General features: G+C 44.8%; 1 protein-coding gene across 1 annotated transcript in view; it reads right to left on the bottom strand.

Annotated features, from left to right (window-relative positions):
- UBE2G1 (ubiquitin conjugating enzyme E2 G1) overlaps nt 1-10912 on the bottom strand; it is a 41577-nt gene extending 30665 nt beyond the window's left edge. The window contains exon 1 of the mRNA XM_048824207.2: nt 10571-10912. Coding sequence (XP_048680164.1) covers nt 10571-10616 — 46 coding nt within the window. The 5' untranslated portion in view covers nt 10617-10912. The remainder of the gene's footprint in view (nt 1-10570) is intronic.
- Between the last annotated feature and the right edge of the window lie 1752 nt (nt 10913-12664).

The following is a 12664-nucleotide window of genomic DNA, read 5'->3' as shown; positions in this document are numbered from 1 at the left end:
GGGAACCTTTTCTGACCTGGTCCTCCGCTTGAGGAGTTTACCTTAAGCTAGTTGCTTGCCTGGGAGTCCCTTCCAGTGCCTCACTCCTCGATTCAGGGATTGGAATAATGTTTATCTGCCTCAGTAGAGTGTTTTGAGTTCTCGTACTCAGATTTGATTAGTACTTTTAATCCCCGGATTCTTCAAGATATTTGAATTTTATTTGACCAGCAATTGAAAGTTCAAGCCAATGGTGGTGCAAATGTACATTTATGAATAAGCGGTTTTATACTGCTTTGAAGAAGTTACTTCAGACTCTTCTCATACCCCTTTCTACACTCTGTTTCTGCAAAATATAGTTGGTTCAACAGCAGATCGTATCAGGTTTTACTTCAGTAAGCAAGTCCTTATGCAGGTTTAGATTTAGGTACACCACTATTCCTACACTATCAGTAATCTGTTTGGTTTAAGTGAGATTTTATCTGTAAAGAGACTTGAGCTTGGAAGACCTGAGCTCTTTCAAGCTCACTGTTCTTCAACTGGTAAGATGCTAGACAAGTTATTACCGATTCACTAATAAAAATTCAGATAGTTCCCAATTAAGTCACAAAACAGGTATATTATAATGCTCTACATATATGCCTGTCATAAAGGGAAGGGTAACCACCTTTCTGTATACAGTGCTATAAAATCCCTCCTGACCAGAGGCAACATCCTGTTACTTGTAAAGGGTTAAGAAGCTCAGCTAACCTGGCTGGCACCCGACCTAAAGGACCAATAAGGGAACAAGATACTTTCAAATGGGGGCGGGGGGGCACAGGGTGGAGGCTTTTATTTGTGCTCTTTAAGTTTTGTTCTCTTGGGACAGAGATAGGCCAGACAGAAATCCATCTTCTCCAACCCATCCTAATCCAAGTCTCCAATATTGCAACCAGTATAGGTAAGCCAGGCAAGGCGGATTAGTTTATTTTTTGTTTTATGTGATTTTTCCCTGTGTTAAGAGGCAGGTTTATTCCTGTTTTCTGTAACTTTTAGGTTTCGCCCAGAGGGGGATCCTCTGTGTTTTGAATCTGAATACTCTAAAATATTTTCCATCCTGATTTTAGAGATGATTTTTTTTTTTAAAATAAAACCCTTCTTTTAAGAACCTGATAGATTTTTCATTGTTCTTAAGATCCAACGGTTTGGGTCTGTGTTCACCTGTATGAATTGGTGAGGATCATCATCAAGCCTTCCCCAGGAAAGGGGGTATAGGGCTTGAGGGGATTTTTTGGGAAAGACGCAGGACCATTTTAATGATACAAACTAGGCTACAACACTGTATTGCACAACCCTTATTTCACTAGTTGGGAGGAGCAGCTTTAACCTAAAGCCACCAGGCAAGCAATTAGCTGGTAGGTGCTCTCATCACAACACAAGCAACTCATGCAAGACCAGGGTGTATTTAAAAAAAAATTCCATGATTAAAAATCGAGGCTTCCTGACTAGTGATTTAAATCAATTTCTGACAGTCGCTGCTTATCTGCTTGGAGACAAAGTAACCATTACTGTGGAATGCTGGGGGGGGGGGGGGTCTGCTGCTGTCTGAACTTAGAAGACAGCATGCTCACATACTCTCAGCCCTCCAAAAACCCACTCTCCCCCACATACATACAACACACTCCTGTCACACTCCACCCCACCCCTATTTGGGAAGCACCTTGCAGTCACTTGCATGCTGAGATACCTGCCCACAATGCACCGCTCCCAATGCTACTGCAAGTGCGGCCACACCAGTGCACTTGAAGCGGTCAGTGTGGACAGACTGCAGCACTTTCTCTACTGCGCTCTCCGAAGACTGGTTTAACTCTAAGCATTCTACAGCTGCAAGTGTAGCCATGCCTTAAGTTGATCTACAAAGGGGCAGTTAGAAGATTCCTTGAGTAACTCAGGAACACAGAAGGCTTGCAGGCCAAGAGCCACCCAATAAACACCGCAATGTTCTTTGAGTGTACTAGTAGATAAGACAAGCAGTGGAATCCAGAACAGAACAGAACTGATCCACTGTACGACAAAGGAAAGGTAGTATTATCACAGTAAATTAGTTAATGTAGCACCTACTGCAGAAGTTGAAGACTTAAGCCAACCTTGGTTTTACCTCACTGCATTTAGTTTGTGTTTCTGTACAGTACTAGTTTCTGAATGCGGAAATGTGGCCAAGAAAGCTTTCAACTAATCCTAAACGTCCTGTTATGGTGATACTTTTCTGTGGCTTAGTCTAGTCAAGTCCCAAAACAGCTAAATGATCAGGCTGTTGTAAAGGTTGCCTTGAAGCACTGCTCTTTATATTTCCATCCTCAATACACACATGCACCCCATCATCTTATATTTCTTATTTGAGAAAATCCTTTAAGTGTGAAGAATGGCATAGGACCACTAATGTTGAGTTTCCTCTTCTATCTTCCTTTAAGAGAAAATAGCATCAAAAATTAAAGGGGAGATTTTATAATTACCCCCTCCCTTCCATCTTGGAAGGAGTACAAGTTGACAGATGTATGCCCCCCCAAATCAGAGAGCAAACTGGGGGATTAGCAAAAGAGTTAGGATACCCATGAACCTCTGAAGGCCTTCATCACATGTAAGCATTCTAGGTTCAAAACAGCCATTTGAACTATCTGGTCTTGTTTTCCCAGAAAGCAAGATAATTCACTTGAACACATCATTTCCACAAGGTTTACTACCAGTAATAACCAAGTCTGACATTTTAGTTCATTTGCCTGCAAGGAGGAAACAGGCACAAGTTACAGCAAATTGCAACTGGTACATTTAGGAAACAGATTAAGGTAGTCACAAATTCAAATCCTTAGAAGTTGCAAAAGTAATTGTCTCGCTTACTATCTATCTCAGATTATCTGAGGTCTTTGGTGTGAACCCATAACATACTCGTTATGAAAGTGGTCGAACCCACTGATTTTAAGAGTATGAAACTTGAGCCAGCATTGCTTTATGCTGTTCTACATAATAGCAGCATGCATTCCAGGGAATCCACCCATCAGAAGCGGGATGACAGCACACAGGAATATGCCATATAGAGATGTTAACAGTCTAGCACTCTGCCCCAAAATACCAAAAACAAAAGCCACACAACCATAGCACCAGCAACATTTCCCATAACATGCACAAGAGAACTCAAAAGCACCTTTTCAGCTTCTTTTCCCTTGCTAACAGCAAAACACTAAACCTGTTATTCATAGTTCTAGGCTGCATTGTTATTCAGAACTGCTGTAAGACAAGTTGGTTCTCTCTTCAAGCAACTCTTCAGAATACAGTTTGTGAATACCAGGTTTGAGTCACTGCAGCTAGCTTGACTATCCAGTTTTAGCTCTCAAGTATTTAGTTGATTTCCTACAGGAAATCACATTACAGCCTTCTTGTTCAGAAGATATAAACTACCTTTACCAATTCTACCAAGGCCAGGAAAAGCATTACTATCATTTGAGTAATTTGTTATTAGGAGATCCAGTTATTTCTATGGAATCCTATTACATTTAGATAGCTATACTTAGCATTCTTACAGAGGCTAGACATCTGATCAGTGCTCCAGTTGATCTACCCTGGACTCAAAGAGCACAGGGAAGTTTATGCCTAATAAGCATGAGTGTTGCAGGGTGGCTTAGATCACCAAATCAGAAGGTCCTGCCTTTGGCAATATCAAATGGATCTTGCCAAAGCTCAGTCTGAGGGAAGGTCTACATTACCACTTCTAGGTGATATAAATTAGATCAACTTAGTGTGTGGGGCACGGGGGGGGGGGGGGGGAGAAGAGGAGGAAAGACACCCCTGCGTGACAAAAGTTAGTGACTTAAGTGCTGTCTGCACCAGCGCAATGTCAGCAGGAGATGCTCTCCCGTCAGTATAGAGCATCTTCACCAGACATGCTTAAGCTGCACCAATGTAGTACTTCTAGTGTAGACCTGCCCTAAGAAAGCATGAATTCCACTCGCATGGTAGCCTATTCCTACTATTACCTGAAAGGATGTACAAGTGGAAGCAAAGTTACAGTATGAAAAAAAAAAAGCAGTGGAGATAGATCGGTAGGACTGATATTAAATCGCTACACAAACTGGTTAAACATAATTAGTTTACACATCAATTCTAAGATCAAGCATAAGATGAGAGGTTTCAGAGTAACAGCCGTGTTAGTCTGTATTCGCAAAAAGAAAAGGAGGACTTGTGGCACCTTAGAGACTAAGCAATTTATTTGAGCATCATGCTCAAATAAATTGGTTAGTCTCTAAGGTGCCACAAGTCCTCCTTTTCTTTTTGCATAAGATGAGAATTCTCCTTCCCACTATTTTCTAGATTTTTACTTATTTTCATATTTAGTCTGGTTGACATTTGTATTATCCCACTAACCCTGCCACTCTGAAAGGCCTTTCAGAGTTGCAAGCAAAAGTTACTTCTTCCAGTTTCAATTTAACTATACTGGGTCCTCAATACCAGCAATAGTGACAAAGTTGCATCAAGAGGATCTGGCATGAGTTAAGATGAGTGCATAAAAAGTTAGTGTTATTCCTGCAGAAATAGTTCTGACATGCTTTAGAACCATGATTTCAAGGCTAAGTTAAGACCCTGAAAATGTCCCAGCAAGGGTGCCTAGATCAAGAAATGAGAGTTTGAAGTAGCCATTCTACAAGAAGGAAAATGATCCAGAACACTGGTATTTCTGGCAGAGAAGAGTTTAATTTATGAGGAACAGTTCTTTTCAGTTGGGATGTTTACAGCTGTAAAACTACAGCTTTGAAAGAAAAAAGCTTAAAACAAATGCCTATTTAATCCTTTCTGAACTGGAGATGTAGTTATGTTTTCCATTAGAAAGACACAAGACAGCACAAGCAGAAGGCAGTCTTGGTTAGTTATAAAAAAGTAGCTTTTTTTCAAATGAGGATTAAGGAAAGATGGACCAAGCACAATGAAGTTATATTCAAAAAGAAACTATGATACAAGTTAGTCTATTTCCTGTGAAGCACATTTCTGAATCAGTTAGCTGTTTTAGAAATAAAGAGGAGACTGAATTTTTGCCATCAACATGAACAGGTAGGTACCTGGAAGTCAGGCTCTCTCCTCAAGGAATTTGGGTGAAAACACACCCAAAAATTGATCTGCCGAATAGTATCAAAACAAAAAGTTCTCTCATTGTGGGCACCAAGAAGGCACTATGATTGTTCCTCATTCCACAGTATCCCTTGTTAATACTTCAACACTTGATAATTACCTGTTCTGACAGTGGCCAATGCCAGGTGCTCCAGAGGGAACGAACAGAAGACAGGATACTGGGCTAGATGACCTTTGGTCTGACCCAGTACGTCCGGTATGTTCTTAGTGAGATGTCTTGTACAAGCCTTAGATACGGTCATATTTTTCCATCTAGTTACGTAGTTTTCCAACTTCTGCTATTCTCCAGGAGAGGTAAAGACATCACCACCATCAGAAATCTAGAGTTATTCATACTTCAGGTATTACAACTCAAAAGAAAAGGGTAATTATGCTTCTGACAGTTTTTTGTCGTGTGAAGAGGAAGAGAAAAAGAGTTCTTAATGGTCACCTTGGTTACTGTCACCACCAGAAATTAGAAAATCCAACCAGAACATTGTTGAGCTGGCTGTGTTGATGTCTGGCCACTTACCTTCCCCTTCCTCTCCTTCCAACAAGGTAAATTACAAGCGTTAATTAAGTTATATTCCCGGACAAAGGATTTGCTGGGGAGGAAAGGCCACTGGAGTCAAAAAGCCCATCCACTAAAGTTTTGTTCCTATTTTGTCACTACTCGCTCTCTGGTACAGCTGTCCCAGAAATACTGCTGCTCTGGTGACGATAGTAATTAATGCTTCCCCTTCAAAAAACAAAATCAAAGTTGGACACCACCAACTAATTACCAGCTAAATGTGAATCTTATATCTGACTGTCCCATCTAAAGTAAGGCTTTTCATGTTAAGTTTGACTATTAATATTCTGTTACACAACAGGACTCCTTTAGTCAAGATTTGACAGCTTCTTGTATTAGTCCAGGATCTAGTTGATATACTGAAAGCACATGCACTTTATAACACTGACAGTGTCTGTAATTTGACATGTGAAATGTGAAAAGTTATATTCCTTCTGTCAATGCATCCTTTACAAAAAACAGGACTGTCTAGTCCACATTGAAGAGAGACAGACAAGATCTATTAGCATCTTAGAGAAGAAAGTTGGATATGAAATCAGATATATTCACATCCAAAGTCAGGTTGAGAAATTAGGCTCAACACATATATAGCTTTAGATGTTAGTGTTATCCAGGACAAGAAAAGGGTTAGCACTTGGACTACGACTACTACTTTCATACAGGCAAGAGGATCGCCCTTTCAGCTGACAGGAGCATTGACAGCAGCTCAAGTTACAGCACTACTGGGAACCAGCATTCTGGTAGCTAGACTTCCCACAACGCAAAAGATAACCAGGGTAGTATATTTTTGCCAATTGTACGTGAAGAGTGCCTACAGCTTTCCCTGTTGTCCTTACATCGCCATGGTTAAAGATTTAATTAAAGGTTCTGCTCAAGTTTGTATTTTCTTTTAGAAAAAGTTACATTTCTAGATAGTGGGGAAGATGGCTTACTTTAAAGCTAGTGATACCCTTGTCTAAAGCAGCTCTTGGATACATACAGCATGAACCAGCTTCTGTTGCAGTCTATGGTACTTTGCCACAGATCGGGGGGTGGGAGGAGGGAAACAATTTCATATACACCAAGTACTTTGCTGCCAGTAGAAGGAAAATGGGATGGGTACTAAGAAGAATCCTAGGGGCTTATAATTGCTATCTAGGACCTCACTTCTCTCTCGCCTAACTACATTGGAGAATACAGTTAATCTCTATCCCACTCCTTGCCCGACTAATGGCTCTTAGATCCACTAATTGTTTCTCTACCTTCAGTTCTCCTACCTCACTCACCCCTTGCTCCAAGTCTAACAGCTCTGATTCAGACCTCCTGTGCTCAGGTACCACTACTTAAAAGGATACGAGTATGATCTAGAGCTATTTTAATCAAACTTTGATCACAAAAAGCATCTCAGACATGTATTTGCTGTCTTTACTCAGCCCCTGCCCTTAATCCCATCCTGTGACTCACCAGCCTTCCTACTATGCATAGCACTGAGTGTGAAGTATTAGTCCCACCAGAAGCAAACAGTAATATCAGAACATTAGTATGTTACATTTTGTTTGGAGGTACAGCAAATATTGTGGTGTGAAAAAATGAAACTGAGACTTGGAAGGAGGCAGCCAACAGTGGGTCAGATGACAGACAAATAAAGTCCAACCTCTCTGCATTAGGATTTCAAGTGGCCTGCTATCAAAGAGAGCACTGTCTGAGAGTCTCAAGTTCCTGCTCAATTTGCTTTTTAGAAATCCCATCCATGCTATCAAAATGTGGAGAAGTGTCCTACTTGTCAAAATGATAATCACCCAAAGTAGTAGTACTTCGAAGACTCCAAGGTTCCTTTACCTCCCCCTTCTACCTCCCAAACGTTTAGACATTTACCATAGGTTCAGCACCACAGAATCCTACAATGGGAACCCATGTGGGGAAGAGCTACCAGCTGTATCATATAACACTGTGGGTTAGATCTGTTCCAAGTACTATTACAGAGAATTTGCAGTTACTCCCAATACTGTTCAATTAGTGATGGCAATGGTGACAAGTTTTAAAGTTGTCTCCCTAGCCATCTTTTTAAAGACGGAAGTTTCAAATAAGCAGGAGTTCATCAACAGAAAGGGCATAAAAGCAAAGCCCAAAGCACTGAAACCAATTCTACCTGTATGCTCAAGTGCCCATTCTCTGAAGTTACCCAAACTTTTTCTTGTTAGCCTTATGCTGGAGCGACCCAGGATTTCAGAGACTCCTTACAGAAATCAAATCTACATAGTTTCTTTACCATTCTTTCAAGAAATCCAATATCAAATTATGCAATCTTCAGGAGTAATGCCATCAAAATAGTAAGGTACTGTGTCTATTGATTTAGGCCATCATTTGGTCTTGTAACTCTTAAGTTACATAATATAGAACCAAGAAATTTTGGTTTGTGATCATAAGCCATGTTTTTGAGGCATTTGATTATTCATTTTGTCAGATAAGCATCAGTGACTCGAAGCAGAAAGTTGGAGAATTCTCAACCTAACAAGTCTTTATTGCAGTTACTGAGCTTCGCAATTACTACAAAATAGACCACTTTCACTGCATACACTCAATGCCTATACACAAAAAGATAGGAACTACTAAGCCCTTCTAAGGAGCTATAGGATTTCTGGACAAGTCTATACCTATCAAGATTAATGTATCTCAGCAGGCACTCACACTGAGTGTAGACACCGTAAGATTTTCAGTACCACGAAAGGGAACAGATACACATTTAACATTGCTATTGCTAACACTTAGTTTTAGCCACATTATGCACTGGACACCTTCCTTACAACTTTATCACACCATCTTTTGGAAATTATATACTAGTTTACACTGTTACACATGTGTAGTTTACCAGACAGACAGGATTCATTAAACCAGTGAACACACAGGAACTTGGTTTTTAATCTGCTTAGCAGCTGGAGTTCAAACTTTAGAGGAGCCAGGTGTTGAACTCTAGTTGCTAACCTGAATTAAAAGCCTGGTTTTCACTGTTATTTTAACTTGGATGACCAGCCATGCCAATATTATTGGGACTCTCCCAATATTAGGGGCTTTGTCATACATGCAACTAAACCCCTCTGGCCCATCCCCAAAAAAAGTTGCCCGATTTTCCACACTTGCTATCTGGTCACCCTAGTTTTAGTTCACATTAGCTAACCCAAATTCATGCATTCTTTTGCAACTTAGACATACCCACTAAAAGCTAGACACACCAAGCAGGAACTTGCATTTTAAAAAATTTTATATAAAACATTCTAAAAACTGTTTAATGTCACAAGCTAGGCATTAATACTGGAAGAAAGCTACAGGTCATCTTGCTTCCTCATTCTGCTAAAGAAGGACTGCCCTGGTACACTATGATTTCTACTGCTTTTTCTCCCCCAAGTCTAATTCCAGTAATTCCTCTGACACTAGAGCTACACTTTGGTTTCCATTGTCACTGAATGACTCCTTCCCCTGTGCGACTCCTCCACTCTCTAAAGCCTCCTTTGTCAGAGTTTAGTTATACTTAGTGCCATATATTTCCTTATGATGTGAAGCAATTTTTTTTTTTTTTTGCACAAGACAAGAGGAAGGCCATTAGGTCTGACTAACACCTTAGTCAAATACCGGGTAAATCTGTTTTTAAAGATGATTACTTCATTCTGGTAGCAGGAAACTAGAAAGGGGGAGCCTGTGCTCCGTAGGGGAGGGAGAAGAGCGAAAATGACACGCTGCTTGCTGCAGCCGACACAGCCACAACTGCTGGATCATTTCTCTTTAAATCTGGCAGCGAGCTGCACATGGAGCTGCATTGTGAGGCCAGCCGCCCGGGCGGCCCCGCGCATGCTCGGCGCTGCCGCCGGGACAGGCCGAGCCGAGCCAGGTCCCCTTGTATCAGCAGCAGTGGCTGAGGCACACTGGGCTAGCCATGCAAGGCTGGTCAGGCCAGGGACAAAGGAAGGGGGAGGGGAGATCCAGACGCGAGTCAGAAAGTGAATCAAGCAGCGACCCCGACCTTTTCTATCGTCTCCCCTCCCCCAAGACACCTGGGGCAGAGCCGGATCTCGCTATCTTCTTCCATCCCGCGCCCCCAACCCTCACTTGGCACCCACACGCCTCCAGCCCAGACCCCGGCTTGTCAGATCCATCTCCCCCCCCCCCCCCGCTTTCCCCCGAGCCTCCTACTTTAGAGCTTAAGACAAAAGAAGGGAGGAGGAAGATGCCCACCCTTCCCCGCAGCGGGGGGAGAGCCATGCCCGCTGCTCCGGGGGAAAGAGGGGCTGTGACAGCTGCAGCCCCTCAGATCCTCCCCGTAAGGGGGGGGGGGGAAACGGGGACTCAGCCCCACACAGACAAGCCAAGCGATCGCCTCCTGGAGCTTTGTTGCCCACCCCAACCTAGCGGGGGGGGGGAAGAGACCCTGGGTACGTTCACAGGGGGGAGCAGAAGGGAATCCCTCAAATCCTCTTTAGGACCCGCCCCGAGAGAGCACAAGGAGACACCCCCCCCATCCGCCTACCACTTAGGGGGGGAGAAAGATTCCAACGCGCCCGACAGCGACCCCCAGCCCCCCCAAGCACCCCAGTCTGAGCCCCTCCCCCGCTTCCACCACGCAGCTCCCCTCCGCTGGATCCCCACGCAGCTCCCCTCCTCCCCCCGGCGGCCTACTTCCCTCAGCTCCCGGCGTGGGGGGGGGAAGGGTGCCCCAATCTACCCTCCTCCCCTCCCCCCCACGCCTGTCCACACAGGCGGCCCGTAACTTACCCCTCCCCTCCTCACCCGCTGCCCTCATGCTCCCGCCCCCCACGGCCAGCTCCCGTCCGCCCCAGGCCCGACGCAGCTTGCCCCCCTGAGCAGCGCTCCCGGCCCGCCGCCCCCAGCCCGGGCCCCAGCCCCCAGCCCGGCTACCTGCTAGTTGCCTCCGCAGTAGCAGGGCGGACTGGAGCTCCGTCATTCTCCCCCTCTCTGCCCGGGGAGGGAGTCCGAGCGGCGGCGAGGCTGCGGCGGCGAACGAACTGGCCGGCGGCGGCGAGTCCCCCTCACGCCGCCCGCTCCTGGCCCCCCCGGGGTCTGGCTCCGCGTCGGGCGCCGCCGTAGCACACAGGGTCCCTAACCGGGGCTTAAGCCCGTCGCTCCGTGTCTGCCGCTCACTCGCCACCTCCCCCCGCCCTCCCGGAATTTCACTGCACTCCAGGCCCCGGCGCGCAAGCGCACTCCCCACAACCGGGCTCCGGCGGCCGGCCGCCCCGCGTCGCCATCTTGGGGAGGGGGTCCAGCTGGAGCCACCCCCGCCGCCATTTTGAGAAGGTCAGGCGATGGCCCTCACTGTAACCTGAAGGAGGAGGAGGCCCACGCTTGGTGCTGCTTTTGGCCTTGGCAGTGGCCCGCAGCCAGGAGGACTCCGAGTTCCTCCTCTCGTGGAGCGGGGTCTTTCGCTCCTGCATCTTCCTGATAGTACGTCTGGGGGACACAACTCTCCCGAGTGAAGCCTGGCCCAGCAGCCTCCTGAGGCCATGTGTGCCTGGCGGTGGGGAGCTGGGTCCCAGCGGACCTACCTCAGCAGCTTAAGGGAACGGGGCAGGACAGTTACTCTGCATTTCCACAAGCACTGATTTATTCAAAGGGGTGCAGCAAAAAAGGGCTGCCCCTAGATAATTATCCACCAAACCCCTGCAGCCCTCGGCCTACCCAAGTACCACCTCCTCCAAAGCCCCAGAAAATAACATGGGTTTTCAACGTGAGGCCAGGCGAGGGCCAACGCCTAGGGAAATGGCTGCGCCTAGAAGAAAACTCTTCTTCCTCTCTACCCTGTGTGGGAGCGCTGCAAAGTGTATGTACTTTCGCTTATTGATTGTGTGATGTGAGCTTTCTCTGAATGAGCTCAAGGAAATGAAGTAGCACAGGACAAGCTCAGTCACCGGCTCTGGTTCTCTCTGAGCTACACAAAAGCGTACGCTCAGATAAATTTGTTAGTCTCTAAGGTGCCACGAGTACGCCTTTTCTTTTTGCGAATACAGACTAACATGGCTGCTACTCTGAAATAAAATCTATTGTGTTGCTTTGTAGTTGAAGGGAATAGGGATGGTTGTAGGGTCTCTATATGAAACATCTAGGAACAGATTTAAAACAACAATTAAAGGGCTGAGGAAAGGGCCTTGGGAGTATGGAAGTTGTCTGAAGGGAAGTGATTTAAGCTAGAAATCCAGTAAATAATCTGGAAAAAGTAAGAGCTGCTTGTGTGATTGTCTCAAAGGGTTGTTTGAGCCCTTAGAAGAGGTGCAGGCCTCTATGCTGAATAGTGAAATGTTTTGTTGGATTCTTATTATTTATATTGTTTATTTAATCCTGTAAGAAGTAGAGTCTTTGGTTAGAGGACTGAATTACACAACTAATGAGGAAAAACTGAGGAAGTAGCTGTCTTTCTACAAAGATAAGGCAAACTACATTTGCAAAGGGCTTTACTTTGTGATGGCTCTCTAAAATAAATAAATAGGTCCTTTTCCCCCCCAAAAAGTCTCCTAGTACTATGGAAAATACTTTTCTTATTGATGGAAGGGCACTAGAATTGGGGTTGGCCACAGAGTGTGAATCAGTAATTTACTAAGGGAAAGCCACATCAGAGGGGGAGATCTTGCATTGAGTTCTGAAAGTGGAAAGGCGTGCAGCGAGTTTCATTACTATTGCTTCCTATCTCATCACTCTGCCTCACTGAAGTTCTAAGGCTTATGTGGCATTAGCTCAAATCATCTATATCCAAGGTAACTTCTCTTGAGGTAGTCCAGTGAGACCAGTCAAATTGCACAGAGTGGATATATTAGCTGCACAGAGTAGCTGAATCCTGGCTGCTTTATTAGCTCAAGATTCAGAAGCGTTCAAACTTCAACCCGTGCCCCCAGTGAGCCAGTTAGAGCAAATTTAAAGCACCTCTTCAGTTGAGCTAGAAATGTCTGTGTGTGTGGATGGGAGTCTGGTTAGGGGCATCCCTGGACTTACTCCTCAAGC

Source organism: Caretta caretta, chromosome 17 (genome assembly GCF_965140235.1).
Source record: "Caretta caretta isolate rCarCar2 chromosome 17, rCarCar1.hap1, whole genome shotgun sequence".
NCBI classification, from domain to species: Eukaryota; Metazoa; Chordata; order Testudines; family Cheloniidae; genus Caretta; species Caretta caretta.
Note: the sequence above shows the minus strand (reverse complement) of the source record. Positions and strands in the feature narration are given on the sequence as shown.